A 16,711-nucleotide genomic window follows, 5' to 3' on the forward strand; every position below is an offset into this window, starting at 1 on the left:
AAGTGAATTCCTCAACTTGTGGAGCAGCCCTTTTCCATAATCCCGTAACAGCAATTTCAGTAATAGACCGTAATGCTTTCACAGACTAATCTGTATGTTAATAAGGAACAGAAGTAAAACAATTTTTTTTTTCCCCCTTATTTTTGCTTATCCCACCACCCAAGATTGGAATTGCTGTGACCCTGTTTGCCATGCTATACAATGAATGGGAATGGGCAAGTTTTTACATAAAGACCACAAACAACCAAAGGTAGTTTTTTTTGTTTGTTTTTTTTTAATGAAAACTTGGATCTCTATAAGCAACGTGTATATTTTAATAAATAGAAAACACCCAGAAAAATAACCACAAAAACAATAAAAGTGCTACTTTGTCCAATTTCCTCATAAGATTTCATGATACGGGCTGGTACGTCTGCCATCTTGCCTGAAATCAAAGGCATTTTATGCACATTAAAGCCATGATTCCATGGCCCTTCCCACCCCACACAGCAATCCAAACACTTAAAGCTTCTGGAAATCAGTGCTTTAGTTCCATTAGCCCTGCTATGCTACACAGGATCTATGGTTTCACAGTTGGCGCAAGCAAGTAAAACCCACTGTTTAATAAAAGCTCAATTAAAAAGCATGTAAAAAACAATATTACAGCAAAGCAATGAGGACATCTTGGGTTCAAGTCGATTCACCTTTTAGATACTTCAAAATTAGGTTTAACTGTGAACAAAAGTGCAAACATACTTCCATGCTGAGCAGTGCTGATGCAGACACCTACAAGTGGCTGTTACCAACCCAAATCAAAAGCTCAGCTTTGCAGGTTTTATGTTGCTACAATAAAGTGACCTCATAAAAGATAACGTAATCCTTGGTTTCCTGTAGTCCTTTACAAAGGGGTCCCTTTTTAGATCTGAAACAGTATCTGCCAGTTATCTCGGGAGATGCTCAGAACAACTTTGGCAGCTGCCTGAGTTGTTTCACATCAAGAATGGTGCCAACAGAATTCACACTGTTTGACTGGCTCAATGTTCCAAGGGCTGGAGCATGTAAATTGCCAGCGAACACCTGAATCTCTCTTCCACCTTTCCTGCCAGGTTGTTCAGTGAATTCAACCTTCCCAGGTAACAATTTGTGCTTTGACTTTAAATCCTTTAAAATCTGAACCGAGTTTTCATTCGCTTGTTCCGCTCTGGGAAGCAAAAACTCATTTGTAATGTTTCTTAATATAGGGCTGTTCAATTCTGGTGGAAGAGCGTTAGCACTCAACTCTCCGCTGGGACTCTTCAGATGAATGGAAGCTCCTCCATCAGTTCTTTTGGATAATTCAGTCCTGTGGTTTAAGCCATCCAACAGAGGGGTGAAGTTCTTGCTTTCACTTTCGACAGTGCCATAATTACCATCTTGAACATGCAGTTCCTCTTCATCTTCACTGCTGTCCCCTCCCTGTATCAGTCCGTACCGTTTCATGTACTTCTTGGTTGCAAATGACATATTGTTGGGTGAAATCAAGCTAAGACCCACCATGCTCTTTTCCACATTTGAATGCAAGAGGTCTTGGAAACAGAACTCAGTGGGAGGATTTTGACCAGAGCGGCTGAGAGAAAGCCTAGATAACTGATTTTCACTGAGATACTTGAGTGCTATAGCATTTGCTTCCATGCTCAGATCAACTACATTAGGAGTTAAGCCACACATGCTGACGTTGGCAAATGACATGTAATTCAGTCCGGGAACCACAGCTTCAGGATTTATGCATGCTAATATGCTGAAATAAAGCATCAGAAAATCAGTTTAGATTTACAGGGAAAGAAGTATGAAGTATGCATTTCAAAGAATAATCTGATAAATTATTTTGTTCATTGTATTGATTTCTCCTCCTTTCTGGATATTACAGCTCAGACTGCTCAGAGCCAAGACCAGACATTCTGCATATACTAAAGAGCATTTCTGCAGCAGGTCACACTGATAGCATTCAAACAATATATTGGGAAACCGATGATATCCCTTCTGATTCAATGCTAACCACAGTGCTGCTATTGAGAAGAACCAAGCTCCAGCAGATTTCAGAGCTGGTTGCTCACAGCTGATTCGAGCTGTTGGCCAACTCTCATTGCTAGACGAGAAGTTACACACCTCTGAGCCTTGGGATATGGGTGCAACATCTAATTCCAAATTTGTATTTCAATAGAAGATGCAAACCCAATAACAGAGATATCAAGGACACCTCCTCTTTCCCAATGCCAAGGTTTTAGTTTTTGAAGACATCCTTCAGTAAAAGGCACGTTCGCTTGTATGTGTAAAAGCATCTGATGAACTTAAAGTGAAGTGGGGAGAAAAGAGCTTAAACTATAAAACTAGAAATAGTTTTTGATAGATAGCTGACTCACACTATTCTGCTCAATTCTACTTCTTTTGTTTGCTCATTTCACTAAGGCCCTTTCCCTACCCAGCCACTACAGCCTCCTTCTACTTCAATTCAAAGCATTCGCAATCTAAAGTGATTAGGACAGAACCCATTTTCAATATATGTGAAAGTTACGATAACAGTTTCACTTATATTGGTGAAATGCAAGATGTGGGTTAAGAGGCTGTGATAAAAATATCTAATGATTGCTGCTTAATGTCCAGCCTCACAGGCTTGAAGGGTGTCTCTCTGGAATACTCTGACATAGCCCAGAGGACAAACTACTCAAGCATTTTTTTCCTAAGGAATTGTGTGCTTACACACACACACTACTTAAGAATCACCAGATGCTCTAATGGCTAGAGCTACTTCTGTTGTATTAAATTGAGTTTGCTAACAGAGCTCTCACACCTATCTGAAATACCCATAGCATGAGCTAACGTTTCATCTTTGTGTAGGAAATGCAGATCAAGCTGCCAAATAATCCCCACTCTGAGCAAATACAGCCCCTTCCTCGCTCACTAAGTTGATCTCCATTTGTGGCAGGATCTGCTCAAAACAGTCAGTATTTTACCTGGCATTGTCCACTTTGTGTGCATTTCTCTTCATTCTGCTGGGTGATTCGATTGTCACTCCAAGACTTCTCAGCTGTTTGAGTGTAGCATTAATCACACTCTCTTTATCCACCACTTCTGTGTCAGTCCCCGAATCCCTTTCTGTTCTATCATCAATACTCTGATACTTTGCACCATTATCATTAACAAATCCTGCTTTCACAGGAAAGTGATCTCGTTCTTCTGCAGACTTTAAGAGATGGTTCACTTGGCCCTAGAAGAAAATAAAAGGAGCAGATAAGAGCCCACATTATCAAAATCATATTTGGAGCTGCCATAAAACAACTGTTTCAGTTTCAAGCAACTATTTTGCAGTGTATAACTAGCTGAGCTAACAGCTTACTCTGTGAAATACACCAGACTGATATTCAGCTTAGATACTATCAAGAAGAATAGAAAAACACTGGACTATCTCACATTTCAAGTTGTCTGTAAGCACTTGTTCTCAGTTTAAACGTAACAAAGTACCAAATTAAAGCCTCCATCCTTTAAGGGGTTTGAAGGTAAAGTACAGTGATATTCCAAAGGGTTCTAACTGAAGAAAGCCATCTACTGACATCAACTTTTAACTACATAATTAATTTGGCAGTAGATGGTGCTCCGTATATGCACAGAAGAGTGACGTAAAGAATGGTCATCTAAAACTCAAAGGGAATGCCTGAAAACTCAGAGCTTTTCCATAGCATATAACATATGAACTTGAAAACTGCACGTGGTTTTCTGTAATACTAATACCACATGATGACTTCAGCAGTGTGTTGTTGCTGTTTCCGTGCAGTACAGAATAGCAAATTTAAATTAATTACCAGCAAATCCTGGTAAAGTTTCTGATCTTCTGATGGATGCCGGGGCTGCAAGGACATGGCTGGCTCCAGGCTTTGCTCACTTGTTGCCACCACGTGGTTGCTGGCTCCCTCTGTTGGTTCTTCCTGTAAACACACGCTGGCACTTTCCTCTAAGGATGAGATGTGAGCAAGTGCTTGGGGGACATTTCCAGTTCTGAAAGAGACCATTGACATAACTAGATGTTTCCTTAAGGACAAGATATCACTCCTGGTGTCCTATTGTGAAGCACCAGAAGAGAAGATAGAGTACTGGAAATAGAATCTAGCACTCCTTGATTTGTTTTCTGCCTAAGACTTTGAAAGAAAGTGACTGCAGCAAGGAGCCTTTTGAGGACTGAAGCAGCAGCTTCCAGAGTAACATTATAAAAAGCCTCATTGTTCTTCCAAAATATTGCATTGGCTTCTCTGGATTAGTCAAAACACGATGATGACACTTAACCTCAAAGCAGATTAAATGCCCCATTAAAAGCTCTACCAGTCTTCAGTATTTTCACAGGCACTTTAGGAGTAATGTGTTTTCTGAGCATGACTTCATTTATTTTAAACCAAAGCAAATAACTGGTTACAAAATTGCTGGGGTAGTTTAAAGCCCACATAAGAACTTCTCAAAGACATTGTTACAAGAGCATACATACTCAGCACACACAGAATATGAATGAACTGAAAACAAACCTATAGCTGAAATATTTCTCCCTAACAACTGTGAAAGAAAAATCCTAATTTACCTTTTTTATTTGAAAACCCTGGGATAGATATTCTAGAATGAGTGACAACGCATCCTCACTCCCCAGCTGGCATTTGCATCTCTTAAACCTTCTGAGATCAGATACATCAATAGTACCATCATCCCAAAGAGATTGTTAAGCGACCCTCCTTCCCCTTCCAGTCCCTCCTCAAGAGACAAGTGTAAGATAAGAGAATTTCAGAACCCAACTGATCAATTGCCTGTGTTGAAAGCGATAAGATTCAAATCATGTGACATGCTAGATAGTCAATGTAGGTTATCAGTTACTGCTATATTAACAATTATTCATCATTCCCAAAAGTGTCTCCTTACTCTTCCGAGGAATCCAAGCAACGCTGCATGTTCTCATTACAAGACACTTGCACAACTGTTTCACAAGTTTATGAATCCAAATTGAAGAGAATCATAAGACTGCATTTCTTTAAAGTACGACATTCAAAAGGCTTGTTTTTATCAGTAACACTTATGGTAACCGTATATGTTTGTAGATAAAATATTCATCAAGGGCTATGAATATTTAAATCCTACCTTAATTATAATCCATCTTTCCCAATATTTTTATAAACCTAATCTAACTGGAAGGATATTTCACCTTCTTTGTGTTTTTTTTTTTAGATAAACTAATATTCCCTGAGCATTAAGTACCAAATTGTTGAGCTATTCCATACATGAAAATAACATTGATGCAGTAGATAACTAAATCTTTTTGAAGTTTCTTCCCAAATTAGACAGATTAGTTACTACAACATGAGGAATCTGACCATAAAACAGTGAGATAACAGCAAAGTTGGCACCTGCAGACACAATGTAATTAGGTGTAGAGGAATTCAGAGGGCAGTCATATAACCAGAAACTTTTTGTCTTAAACCCCTCAAGAACTGAAAAGGTTTGGAATGCTGCAAAGGAAAACAAGTAGCTACAGCAGTGTCCCCTTTTCTGCTCAGAAGTTCAGGTGAGAAAGGGAATGCTGCCAGCACTGTACATGCTTTTCCAAATTAAAGGCTTCTGCCATCAGCTGCTGCTGATAGGTAAGTAGCTAAATGTGCCTGACTGATAAATGCCAGCTCTAAAGACAGCTGCGTTTTGGCAAGCAGCACAATTCAAAGCATAATCAAAAAACAAAGGGGAAGAACATAACTGAAGTCAGGTGATTATTTATAATTCCTGAGGAAAAGAGAAAAAAAAAAAGCATTACAAAGAGGTTGTAACTTCTGAAAGGCAGTTCAGCTTATGTGAACGCCAGCTATTTCTAGTTACTTACTGGAGAGTATTCTGCTGAGTTCCTTCTTCCACAAGACGAATACTGTCTACAAAGCTGGGCATGTCAACAACTTTTAAGGAAGAAGCAATACTGGTGTTACTTGCATCTTGTTCAGCACTAATCGAAATGCTTATATCTTCCTTGGAAATCTCTGCATCCTCTTTCTTTCCCTGTGGTACGGTGTCATCCTGTTTCTCTGAGGATGTATTCCAAAATAAGCTAGCACCTAGAAGAGAAATTTAACCATTTAGGAAAGCTATTGGTATCTTTTGAGACCCTTTGGCATTGTAAAGCTAGAGGAATTAATTGCTTGCATTCATTTTTTCTCCCACCAAGAGCTGCAAAAACACTGAGTGCTACTTTAAGAAGTATGCTCACAATAAATGTATTTAAGATAATCAGATAAGGTAGTAGCTATTTCTTTTCAAAGTAGTGCATTAAATAAGTGGCTGTTTACTTTTTAAACAATTAAAAACACAAGACATTGCTAAAGCTATCAGGAAAAATAACTCTTCCAGTGATGGAGATTGCTACCATTGCAGCCTAAACTCACAAGTAACACTCAGAACTCAGCTGGTGTTGGTACTGAGGTGCATGTTTGTGAACATTCAGCATTTCTGCAGTACGTTCCTTCTCTGTACAATCAAAATCACTGATACATTCATAAAGTGACGACTGCTTTTTCTTAAGGAACGACATTCTACCTGTGCTCACAGCAATGCTCACACTTTCCCTCACGGGTAAGCCTGATGAGGACTGTGTTTCCATAGTGACAGGTTCCCCTTGCTTCTCAGGCTGCAGAGCACTGCTAGTTGTGGCTGCTTCAGAGGAACGAGCCTGGTGAGCCTGTGCTTCCAATAAGCGTTGGATCTGTAATGGTTATCAGAATGGTGTAATTGGTACAGTGAAATATAAAGTATAATAGGCAGAAGCTAATTAAGTTTGCATCCTTTGAGATCTGGACTCAAATCCAGGATGCACTGCCACAGAAGTCTTATAACATTCCATTCTCAGCAGTGCATGATGACAGAGCTACCAAATAAGAGGTTTTGTGCACGCTGGCACAATCCTGCAGACCTGGTGTAAATAACTGAATTAAGTAAGAACCTCAACAGTTTAAGAAGCTGCAGACTTGGAGATGGACAAAATAACTCATGAGAACGCTCTGTATGTTTACATTAATTCCAGTCTCTAGTCTGCATATACTGACAAACAGTAATTTCCTTTTTCTTCTTTTAAACACTGAAATGCAACTATATAAGAGGCATATCAGTTTGCATTATAGAACAGTCTGCTGAAAGAGAAATCTTCACATTACATTTATTGTTATAATTCCATAAACTTTAACTAGGGAAGAATCAAAAAAGTTTGTTTCGAGCTATATCAATTAGCAGAGCTAATTCCATCCCCAGACTGGACTAGGTATGATAGGCTTTCTCTTCCTTGTGATGCTAAATGTTTGGTTTATTCCTTTGACAGGGAAGTATCAAAACAGTCACTAAGGGGGCAGTGGAGAAAGAAGGCATTTCAACAAACCTGAGCTTGAAGTAATTTGAGTTGTCTGTCTTGTTCTGTAAGAACCCGGTAAGCATCTGGAGATAATCCCATCATCCCATTATCTGATCCTGCTGTAGAAGCAGGTGTGTGCCAACAAGGTGAGTGAGCACCACAGCACTGAGGACTGGAGGGGCTTGCACTTGAAGGCAGTCTTATTCCAGGTGACAAGCTATTTTCAAGAGAACAGCTCCCCATTTTGCTATGATATCCCATACTTATAGGGCTACTTGTTATATAATTGCAGCAAATATTTGGACAAATGGCATTCTGATGGAACATTGCACATGGGTTCTGTTGAACGATCTCTGATTGGACTTCTGTTCCGTGTTTGGGGTTCATTTCACCAATCCCTTGCCATGAGTTTATTGAATTATATTGGACTGAAGCAGGGAACTGACGGTTGCATGCACTGGCTGGACAGCAAGGCGAAACATGAACTGGCACCTGCAGTTCAGGTGGTTTCCTGCAGCTCTGCAGTGAAAAAGTAGAGGAGTTGTAGAGGACTGGCTGTGTAACAGCAGGAAGCTGCCTGGTGTTGGATACCGAGGTATTTCTAACCAGGGGCTCTCCCTGCTGTGCAGCTCCCTCAGGATTTACCACAGGCCTTTGTGGTGGCCTTCTGGGTTGATGCACGGATGTATCTGGTGAAGGCCCACTACAAGGGGTTGAAGAAGATGATCCAGAACTTTTTCTTGACTGTGGACAAGACTTCTTACAGTTCAACTGTTGCTGTACTAGAGTCTGCTTTCCCCTGGAAGACCTCAAAGTTGGAGTTTTCTGGCTTAAGTGGTTTGGTAATTGCTTCAAAGAAGGATCTCCCATATTAGCAGAAAAGTTTTGTTTGTCTTCAGAGCACTGGGTGGGGTAATACACAGATTCTAAGTAGCATTTCTTTTTAACAGATTGATGTAGTGCTTGAGGAAGACTTTTAGCATTTGAGGTCCCTGCAGGCTTAGGCAATTGTCCCGATTCCACAAAGCTCCCATCCAAAACAAGGGACAGTTCAGGAACTGATGGAAAGATCTTGGTAACCTGAAGGTAATTACATAACCAAGTTAAAGTTTTCTCTAAAATATCACCCTTTTGCATTTCACAAGCAGAATTTCCTAGTAATTGTACAAGATATTGTTTCCATTCAAAACTGCATGACTGGTACCAACTCCAAAATAGCTAAGGAATACCTTTTTAATGACTGGAGAGTCCAGACATACAAGAAGGAAAAAAAAAAATCTATAGGATCAGTCTTAAAGTACTGCCTCCATATGGCTTAATAGCTGTATCTACCAAACAAAAGCCTTCTCAGCTTGGAGTGCAAGGTTACATGTCACCTCTTACCATTCTTAGACCCAGCACCACCCTTGTGGATTATCAAATACACTGTTACAGATATTATTCCTTTATACTTTCACGTGCTTCAGTAAAAACAAACAAACCCACCAAGATAAACTAGCAGATAATCTTTTCCCAGACGCTAGCATATGCAGGAATTAAAGTGCCTATAATCTCAGCACAAAAGCAGCTGACTAGAGACAGGAGCTGGGACTCTTAGTCCAACTTCAGTTCTGTTTCTGTTGTATTTTGAGAAAGAAGCTCTCATCCCATTACAATTAGCTTTGCTGCTTCAGTTATGACATATTCTAGAATCTGAGAAGCCTAGAGATATTATTTACTTAGTTACCTGTTGACTCACTGGGTGAGGACTTGGAATTGGCCTTGGGGATAAATCTTCATCTTCTACACCAGAGTCATGATCACTTGCTGACAGCTTACCAGGTGAACAACCATGAGGAGGGCTAAAACAACATCAGTCAAACTAAAAACTTCTGCTTGTCAGATTGGGCAGCAGTAACATCCTTCACATCTTTCACTGTGCAGTCTACAGTGAAATATCAGCACACTTTCTTTCAGTAATCAGCAGTTATACATCTCCCTGGTTAGCCAGAAAGTTCATATGGCAAACAGCTCTAAGACCAAACAATGGAAACAAATGCCATTTTGGAGTAATAAACACACTAATACTCTTCTCTCCACATCCCCATACATAGACATCTTTCAAGAGCCATTCTAACAGAGAAGCATTGATTTTTGTTAGGAAGATGGAAAGTGCTAAAGTAAAGATAGTGACATTGTTTAAAGAATAAAGACAATAAAGGCCATCTTTCAGCCCTAGATAAAAAGTTGATGGATAAGACAGGTTCCCCAAAATCCCTGAGTTTCAACTTATCCAAGTCTCAGCTCTGAAAGGTCAGAAGAAAACAAATTTTTACCAGTGTAAGTACATTTCAAAGACTGGAGCCAAAGAACTTCAAGCTCCATCAGTAAAGAAGCCTCATCAGAAACATCTGATGTACTAATTACAACCATCAGTATCAAGAGTAGAATTACTAGTACTTTCTCTAGCAACAGAGATAAGGTTTGACCATCTTGCTTCAATGTGAACTCTAAAAATAAGCACAAGCCCATTCAGATTTTAATGCAAAATCACCACTACAGTCAGAGCTAGCCTAGCAGCCTACACAGAAGAAAACAGGATTCAATAGATATTTGATTTTTGTGCATAAATGACATCTGGAAGATTTACCTTTTAATAGGAAGTTTCTTGCAGATTCTGCTGAAGAACTCTGTTTCTGCATTTTGTTTCTCTGCACTCAACACAAACTGGATAGGGCTCTTGTCTGAAGGTTCAACGTTCTGAAATGAGATTTTTTGTACTCATGAAGCATGCCAGTGTCAACTTCTGATAACCAAGATACTGCTCCCAAAGAAATAGTTTCAAGGAAGTTTGTAACTGATTATTTGTTGCTTGTTCTTTTCTTGCAGTTCTCAATTCTTTCACCACTACAAGTCGGCAGGCTTCCTTTCCTATTCAACACTGTTCCTCTTGCTACACTGTAAACTAGTTGGCCTAATTATAGCCATAAGCAGATGCTTCCTTGTTGTAACTGCTTAGATGGTCTTTCATAAGCCTTCCTCATCATAGGAAACGACAACTGTTCCTATACTGATTCACACACAGCTGGGAACAGCAGAAGGAAGGCTCAGTTACTAAAGGCTTCACTGCCTTCATAAAGCTTTTTCTTAAGAAAGAGCTGAGCATAATAGCACAGGTCACATTACCCTGTGCATTTCTTTACCAAAAGTTCAACTTCAGGTTCTGCATTTTCCCAGGAAAACATTTAAGGAACAGATTTTCTAGGCTTTCCTCAAGCCCTTTGAGTAATTCCGAGGTACTGTATTAAATTCTTTCAGAAAGTTACCTTGCACAGAGATAAAATTCCTCCTGCTTTGTTACTGAAGCACAGCAAGAGCTCTGCAAGTTCCCAACCACTGAACGTCACTTTGCATTCAATTCTAAACAAAGTATAACTAGCCAGGCTTTGATCTTCAGAAAGCAAATACAACTATGCATCACCCATAGCAGCTGACAGAAGTTTTCAGCATGTACACAGCACACCAGATTAATGAATGCTATAGGAAATAATCTCTGCTCATAAAGGCAAAAGGTCACTTCAAAAGAATGAGCACTACTAAGCACTGCATTTTACAAAGCAGATTCTTAAATACTACTAGTAAAGTCAGCAAGTGCTGACTTTAGAGGTTCTTTCTCACTTTGATACATGCTTAACTTACAATTAAAACATTGCCAAAACAGAAATAAGTAACATTAAATATCTGTCATTTTTAAACACTGCAGTTTCATTTGAGTCACGTTATTTGCCTCCTTTAAATATTTAAACTAACATTATTTTTATTTTTAACTACTGTGATGCAGTCAGTAATTAAGCCACTTACTTTAAAGAGGTGCACTGTCTCATTGCAAGTTAAGAGCTGGAACCCTAATTCAGTCTGCCCTCTGCAAGGATCACATTCATAAAACTCCGGTTCTTTGTGTGTCAATGAATAAAGCACAACAAGAAAACTCCCAGATTCTGAGAAAACCCTAAAATAGAAAAAAAACCCCACATCTTAAAGAGAAAAAAAAAAACAAAAACAGGAAGAAGGCCATTAGCTTCTCAGTATATAGGACAAGTTATCACACAACTTATCAGATTGGTCACTTGCTGCATTCTGAGTAGCACGGAGCTATTTATAGGCAGAGCAGAGAGATTTGTGACTGAAGCCATATGTAAGAATCAAAGCAAAGCACAGAAATGGTGGGAATAATTTTTCTGCTTTCTAGCTCCTTTGGGATCACTTAGTGCTTCAAATTACTGAAGGACTTCGGTAATTGCATAGAAGAGAACATTATGAAAACAATATTTGTTACTCAACAGTGTTCAAAAAATGCTCATGAAGGTTAAAAGCAGATTTCTGAAGAAAAATAATACTAAGTTTTTTTACACAGGTAGAAAACAGTGAATTTACAGCAGCCAGCAGTAATACAAAAGTCCAAGTAAGGATAGAGAAAACAATCTGCACTTACAGAGAATTGTATGACTACTTTCATACTTCTTCCTATTTTTATTTCTGCTTGTGATAGATAAAGCAATAAGAATAAGACGCTTGAAAAGCACATTCGGAACTTCAAAATGATTCTCCCAACTTAAGAGTTGAAGATGGATGACGTACAGATTAAGCAGTTAGTCTGCAGAAGTTAATTCTCTTTGCCTGATTTATCAAATCAACTTAATTCACTTGGAGGATAAAAATCACAGAAAGTTAATGAAAGTCAAGCATCTAACTTGGCTACACAAATCTAATCATCTAATTGGGCTCTTATCTGCATCTGTGTGTATTTAAATTGCTTAAGGAAAAAGTCTGTTCAGTAATTACAAGCATCTGTTCACCAAATGTGTTTTCATTTAATAACTGAAAAGCAAGTATGATTGAGCATTAAAAAAATCCTTATGTATACAGCATATTTTAGGTTTATTTACTAGGAGAACATTTTAGAACCGTAAAGATATGAACTCACATGCAGCTTCTGTAGAAGCTGAGCTTGGCAAGTATTATAGGTTAGAAGAACTAGAAAGTGAGGAATGATTATTTACTAATACCACAATGGTATTACAGAAATTGAATACTTAAAGGAAGTAATTGGTTAGATACAGCCAGGGAAAAACCACATACCAAAAATCAAACAGAAGAAAACTAAAAGAAAACTAAAACCCTACCTCTGTTTAAATGTTTTCTGCCAATTCTTATTTAAGCTTACAAAAAAAAAAAAAACAACATGCAGTGATCTTTATGATATTAATATTTACCTTCTTCTGTCTTTGGGCTGTCTAACCCAGCTTGCTAACAATTATTAGTTTCCAGAAGATTTGTGAGGCATAAGTCAAAACCAAGAACAACAAAAACAGACAGACCCAACTCCTATACAGCATCAATCAGATACTCTCAAATACCCTTGAACAGAGCACATGCTGTCATGCTTTCTGGGGAGGACACATTTATAGGTAGCCAGTAATTTATGTTTTGTAGATAAAAGTAACTTGCCTTTCTTGAATTGAAGAACTGAATAGATATCGCAGGCAACAGGCCCAGACTTGAGGACTATAGATATGAGTAACTCCACTCAGCCAACTAAAGTAAGAAGAAATATCTAATTAGAGATCATTATATCACCAGGTTTCCACTACATATTCCATCAGTTACCTCTTAAATCACTAAGAGTATTTATCTATACAGAGCCAGATACTTACACACCAACTAATGGCAGAGCATATGCCTTTGGATCAGACTCAAGCAGCAAAAGTAGCTTTCGTGTCTGGTCCATAGTAAGGTAGCTGAAACAAGAAAGATTTTTTTCTTCAGTATTTCTTTTTTAAGTTAAAAAAAAAATAAATGCTAAAGAGACAAATTAAAGTTTATAAAGTACCAAAAGAAAATAGGTTGGGGGGAAAAATGGATCAAAACCATTCTTTTTCTATATCTACTGCTTGTCACCAGAGCCCTGTGCATAAAAGAATAGTCAATCACAACCCTTGCTTAATATTCTTTTACTAGCAATGAATCCAGAAGGGCAAGTTGTAATAAATCTAGTGGCAAGGCATAGTAGATTTAAAGAATAACTTTCAGGAATGCATTCACAAGGTCTCTCACCAAACTAAAACAGCATTCAGTTGCTCCCAGTTATTTCCCTGTTCACCCTATTGAAACAATTACCAGTCAGAATGACAACTCCTCAATATCATCTCCATAAACATGATTAAAAGAAAAAGCTTTTCCTCACATTTATCTGATGCTCATTTTAGGGCCAGCGCTGAAATTGTTTAAACAACTGAATGCTGTTTATAGTTGTTTTGTTAACACCTCAGCCTGCCCCAGCTGACCCTGTTTCTTCACCCTGTTTCCTGTTTATAATGTCTTACATTTTTCTAGGTACTAGAAATTAAGTTCTTTAGGTGTCATTTGTTTTATTAAAAAGGAAAGCACTCCAATCTCCACCTCCCTTTTCTAAGGAACACAACATACTGGCAGACCAGTTAAGGAGCTCGAGCATTATCATTATCCTTTACTTACCCACACTTAAATGTTCCTTGAACTTGTGCAATATTCATAGGGCTGTTCAAATTCCTTGCTAGGGCTGTGGGAATAATTGGGACAGGCTTCACTGGGGTGTATTCCAAGATATTTGCTGCTGTAACAGAAGCCCAGTGAAAACTAAAGTTCAGGTTATCCAGGTTTTCTGTGTAAACAATGTGAGCTCTGACAGTGAGCAGTTTAGAAAGATCCAATGAGTCTTTACTGCACAGGCTGTCCTGCAGATCCTAGAAGTAGGGAATAGAGAAAGAAGTTAAAGAATGAATTTGTCTTCATATTACTACTACAATTTAGCTTTTATTATAGTGGGAACTCAAATTATTAATTATAGCTTGTATTGCAGTAGGTACTATATAAATGAAACCCATTAAGTCATGTTTCCAAAGCTCACAGCTATACTAAACATAATGAATAATAACGTAAAATGTGTTTGAAATTAAACTACGCAGATATTATGTTCAGAAACCCAAAGTTACTTGAATTGTATGAAAATTAATGAGGTCATAACAGGTGACTAGAATGTTGATATATCATCCTAAGGAACACATAGATGTAAAGTAAGCATTACTGGTATTATAAAATATAAATACCTATTTTTGTGCATGTATCACAACAATAACTGCAGACAAATAATTAATGAAATTTATGGTGCATATACTAGACTATTTGTCCATTGGGTCCAGATGAGATGTATTCCAGATACAAGTATTAGCCTATAGAGACTTAACATGTTTTCTTGCATGGCACTTGCCCAGCAATGGCTTTTATGAATTGCCATGTAAACACTGCAACTCGCTCATAGATTTCAAAGGAAAAGCTGCTCTTTCTTGTTGAAGTAGCCAGCAGCCACCTACCTTGAAAGCCAAGCTGATGTCTTCAGCACTGTGCACTATAATGCTGTCGGAAGCAGGTCCCCACGCATTAACTGTACATGTAATCAAGAAGTCTCCAGGAAGAGATGCAGTTGGAACCTTGCCCGATCCGCTGGCAACTTCTCGACCAGGATCAAACCGGTCTATTGTTAACGTTACGCCTTCCCCATCTTTAAAAGAAATAACGTTAGCGTCCAAGAGCAACAACTCAGACTCCTTAATAAAGGCTTATTCAACCTCTATTGTCTGCGTAGCTGATATTTAAAGTTACCTTCATCTACTGTGAGAGTCCCAAGCAAAAAACAGGCAAATGACTTTTTGTCGCTCTGCTTAGCATGGCGATAGGCAAGTCGCAAGGGTTTCTCCATCATAGCCAATTTTGGATTTCTAAAGAGACAATAAGCAAGTTTAAGATCCAAATTACTTTCAATGCGTCTTATTGCAACAGCTTCCTGATTTTTAATCATCTTTTCATTTGAAAATAACAAGAAGCCTTAAACAGCAAAGCGATAAAGTTAGTACCTTGTACAATACTGTTAAACGTTATCTTACATTCTGTGCAACATCCCAATGATCCATATTCAAGAACCTATTTTAACTGGAGCAGAATTGTATGATTACATCAACACTTGTTTGCTGGGCTAGTCAAGCAAACGTTAGAGATCTTTACCAGGGAGATTAAACAAGGAGAGAGAAGAGCTTTTGAGCAGAAGGGCAACACTATTGCAAGAACTAGAGACAAACAAGTGAACTGTTTCAGTACCAGGAGAGAATTATTTTAGCACCTGTTAGAAACACTAAGACCAAAACACAGAACATCCAAGGAGTTTCATAAACCAAAAGAGTAGAGTAGGCCACAGTGCATAAGTAATTTTGAGCCCACATCCTCTCATTTTAGCACAGTATTTAATGGGGATTCCAATAGCAGGAGCAGTAGTGTGGGCTCAGTGTGTAGGAATGTAAGTCAGGCAAAGAATTACATAACTAATAGGCGAGGGTTTGAGGACAGGCTGAGGGAGTTGGGTTTGTTCAGCCTAGAGAAGAGAAGGTTGCAGGGTGACCTCATTGCAGCCTTTCAATACCTGAAGGGAACTTACACCCAGGAGGGGACTAAACTCTTCGAAAGGGCTGACAATAGCAGGACACGGGGAAATGGTTTTAAGTTAAAAGAGGGAAGATTTAGGTTGGATGTTAGGGGGAAGTTCTTCACTAGGAGAGTGGTCAGGCCCTGGAACAGGCAGCCCAGGGAGGTTGTGGATGCCCCGTCCTTGGAGGTTGTTCAAGACCAGGTTGGACGGGGCCCTGGGCAACCTGATCTAGTAAAGGTGTATGTTTGGTGGCCCTGCCAGGCAGGGGGTTGGAACTACATGATCCTTGAGGTCCCTTCCAACCCGGGTCATTCTGTGTGATTCCATAAAATCCTTACCTGTAATAGGCAATATGGGAACCAACGACATCACCCACGGGAACAGGGTCCCAAAGCGCGTACTTGGACAAGGGGAAACTGAAAGGGACCATCCTGTCAGGAACGAGCCTGGGGAAAAAAAGATGGCAGGGAAGAAAATAACGCACTAGAAACCTCAGGCCTAACTCAGTCGCTACCTCAGGACGGAGCCCCCCCCACCTCACTCCCGGCGCTCTCAATGCGGGCTGATGGACCCTCCCCGAGTCGTTACCTCGGATCTGCTCCAGGCACAACAGGCTCCATGTACTGGACCCGGTACCGGCCCAACCCGAACCGCAGTGACCCCGGCCCGGCCCGGCCCTTGAGGCCGCCCCGCTAAAGGCGAACGCTCCACTCCCCGCTGCACCTCCCGCCACTCGCACAAACCCCCCGCTCCGTACAGCCAACCAATCACAAGGCAGAACTAGACGTGCTCCCGCCCCCTCTGTTCACTCCAAGCCAATCGGAGCGCGGCATGGTGACTCTCTCCAC

At 39.5% G+C, this 16,711-nt stretch overlaps 1 protein-coding gene across 1 annotated transcript; it reads right to left on the reverse strand.

Annotated features, from left to right (window-relative positions):
* Window positions 1-251: 251 nt before the first annotated feature.
* STIL (STIL centriolar assembly protein) lies at window positions 252-16,603 on the reverse strand. Its single transcript, XM_015870540.2, has 16 exons — window positions 16,452-16,603; window positions 16,202-16,309; window positions 15,047-15,162; window positions 14,758-14,945; window positions 13,883-14,130; window positions 13,063-13,146; window positions 12,857-12,943; window positions 11,210-11,357; window positions 9,999-10,108; window positions 9,096-9,210; window positions 7,397-8,449; window positions 6,565-6,730; window positions 5,861-6,086; window positions 3,816-4,008; window positions 2,970-3,223; window positions 252-1,756 (listed from the first exon to the last, which is right to left on the reverse strand). The coding sequence occupies exons 1-16, from the start codon at window positions 16,481-16,483 to the stop codon at window positions 937-939; spliced, it is 3,948 nt and encodes a 1,315-aa protein (XP_015726026.1). The 5' UTR covers window positions 16,484-16,603; the 3' UTR covers window positions 252-936.
* Window positions 16,604-16,711: the final 108 nt, after the last annotated feature.

Source organism: Coturnix japonica, chromosome 8 (genome assembly GCF_001577835.2).
Source record: "Coturnix japonica isolate 7356 chromosome 8, Coturnix japonica 2.1, whole genome shotgun sequence".
In the NCBI taxonomy this organism is placed as follows: domain Eukaryota; kingdom Metazoa; phylum Chordata; class Aves; order Galliformes; family Phasianidae; genus Coturnix; species Coturnix japonica.

What these genes read in the sequence shown, in the direction of transcription:
- STIL (XM_015870540.2), bottom strand. Translation starts at nt 16,483, where the DNA reads ATGGAGCCTGTTGTGCCTGGAGCAGATCCGAG. An exon ending in GACTCTCACAGTAGATGAAG is followed by an intron (nt 14,946 to 15,046) that starts GTAACTTTAAAT and finishes TTTCTTTTAAAG; the next exon opens with ATGGGGAAGGCGTAACGTTA. An exon ending in CTCACCCAGTGAGTCAACAG is followed by an intron (nt 8,450 to 9,095) that starts GTAACTAAGTAA and finishes AATTACCTTCAG; the next exon opens with GTTACCAAGATCTTTCCATC.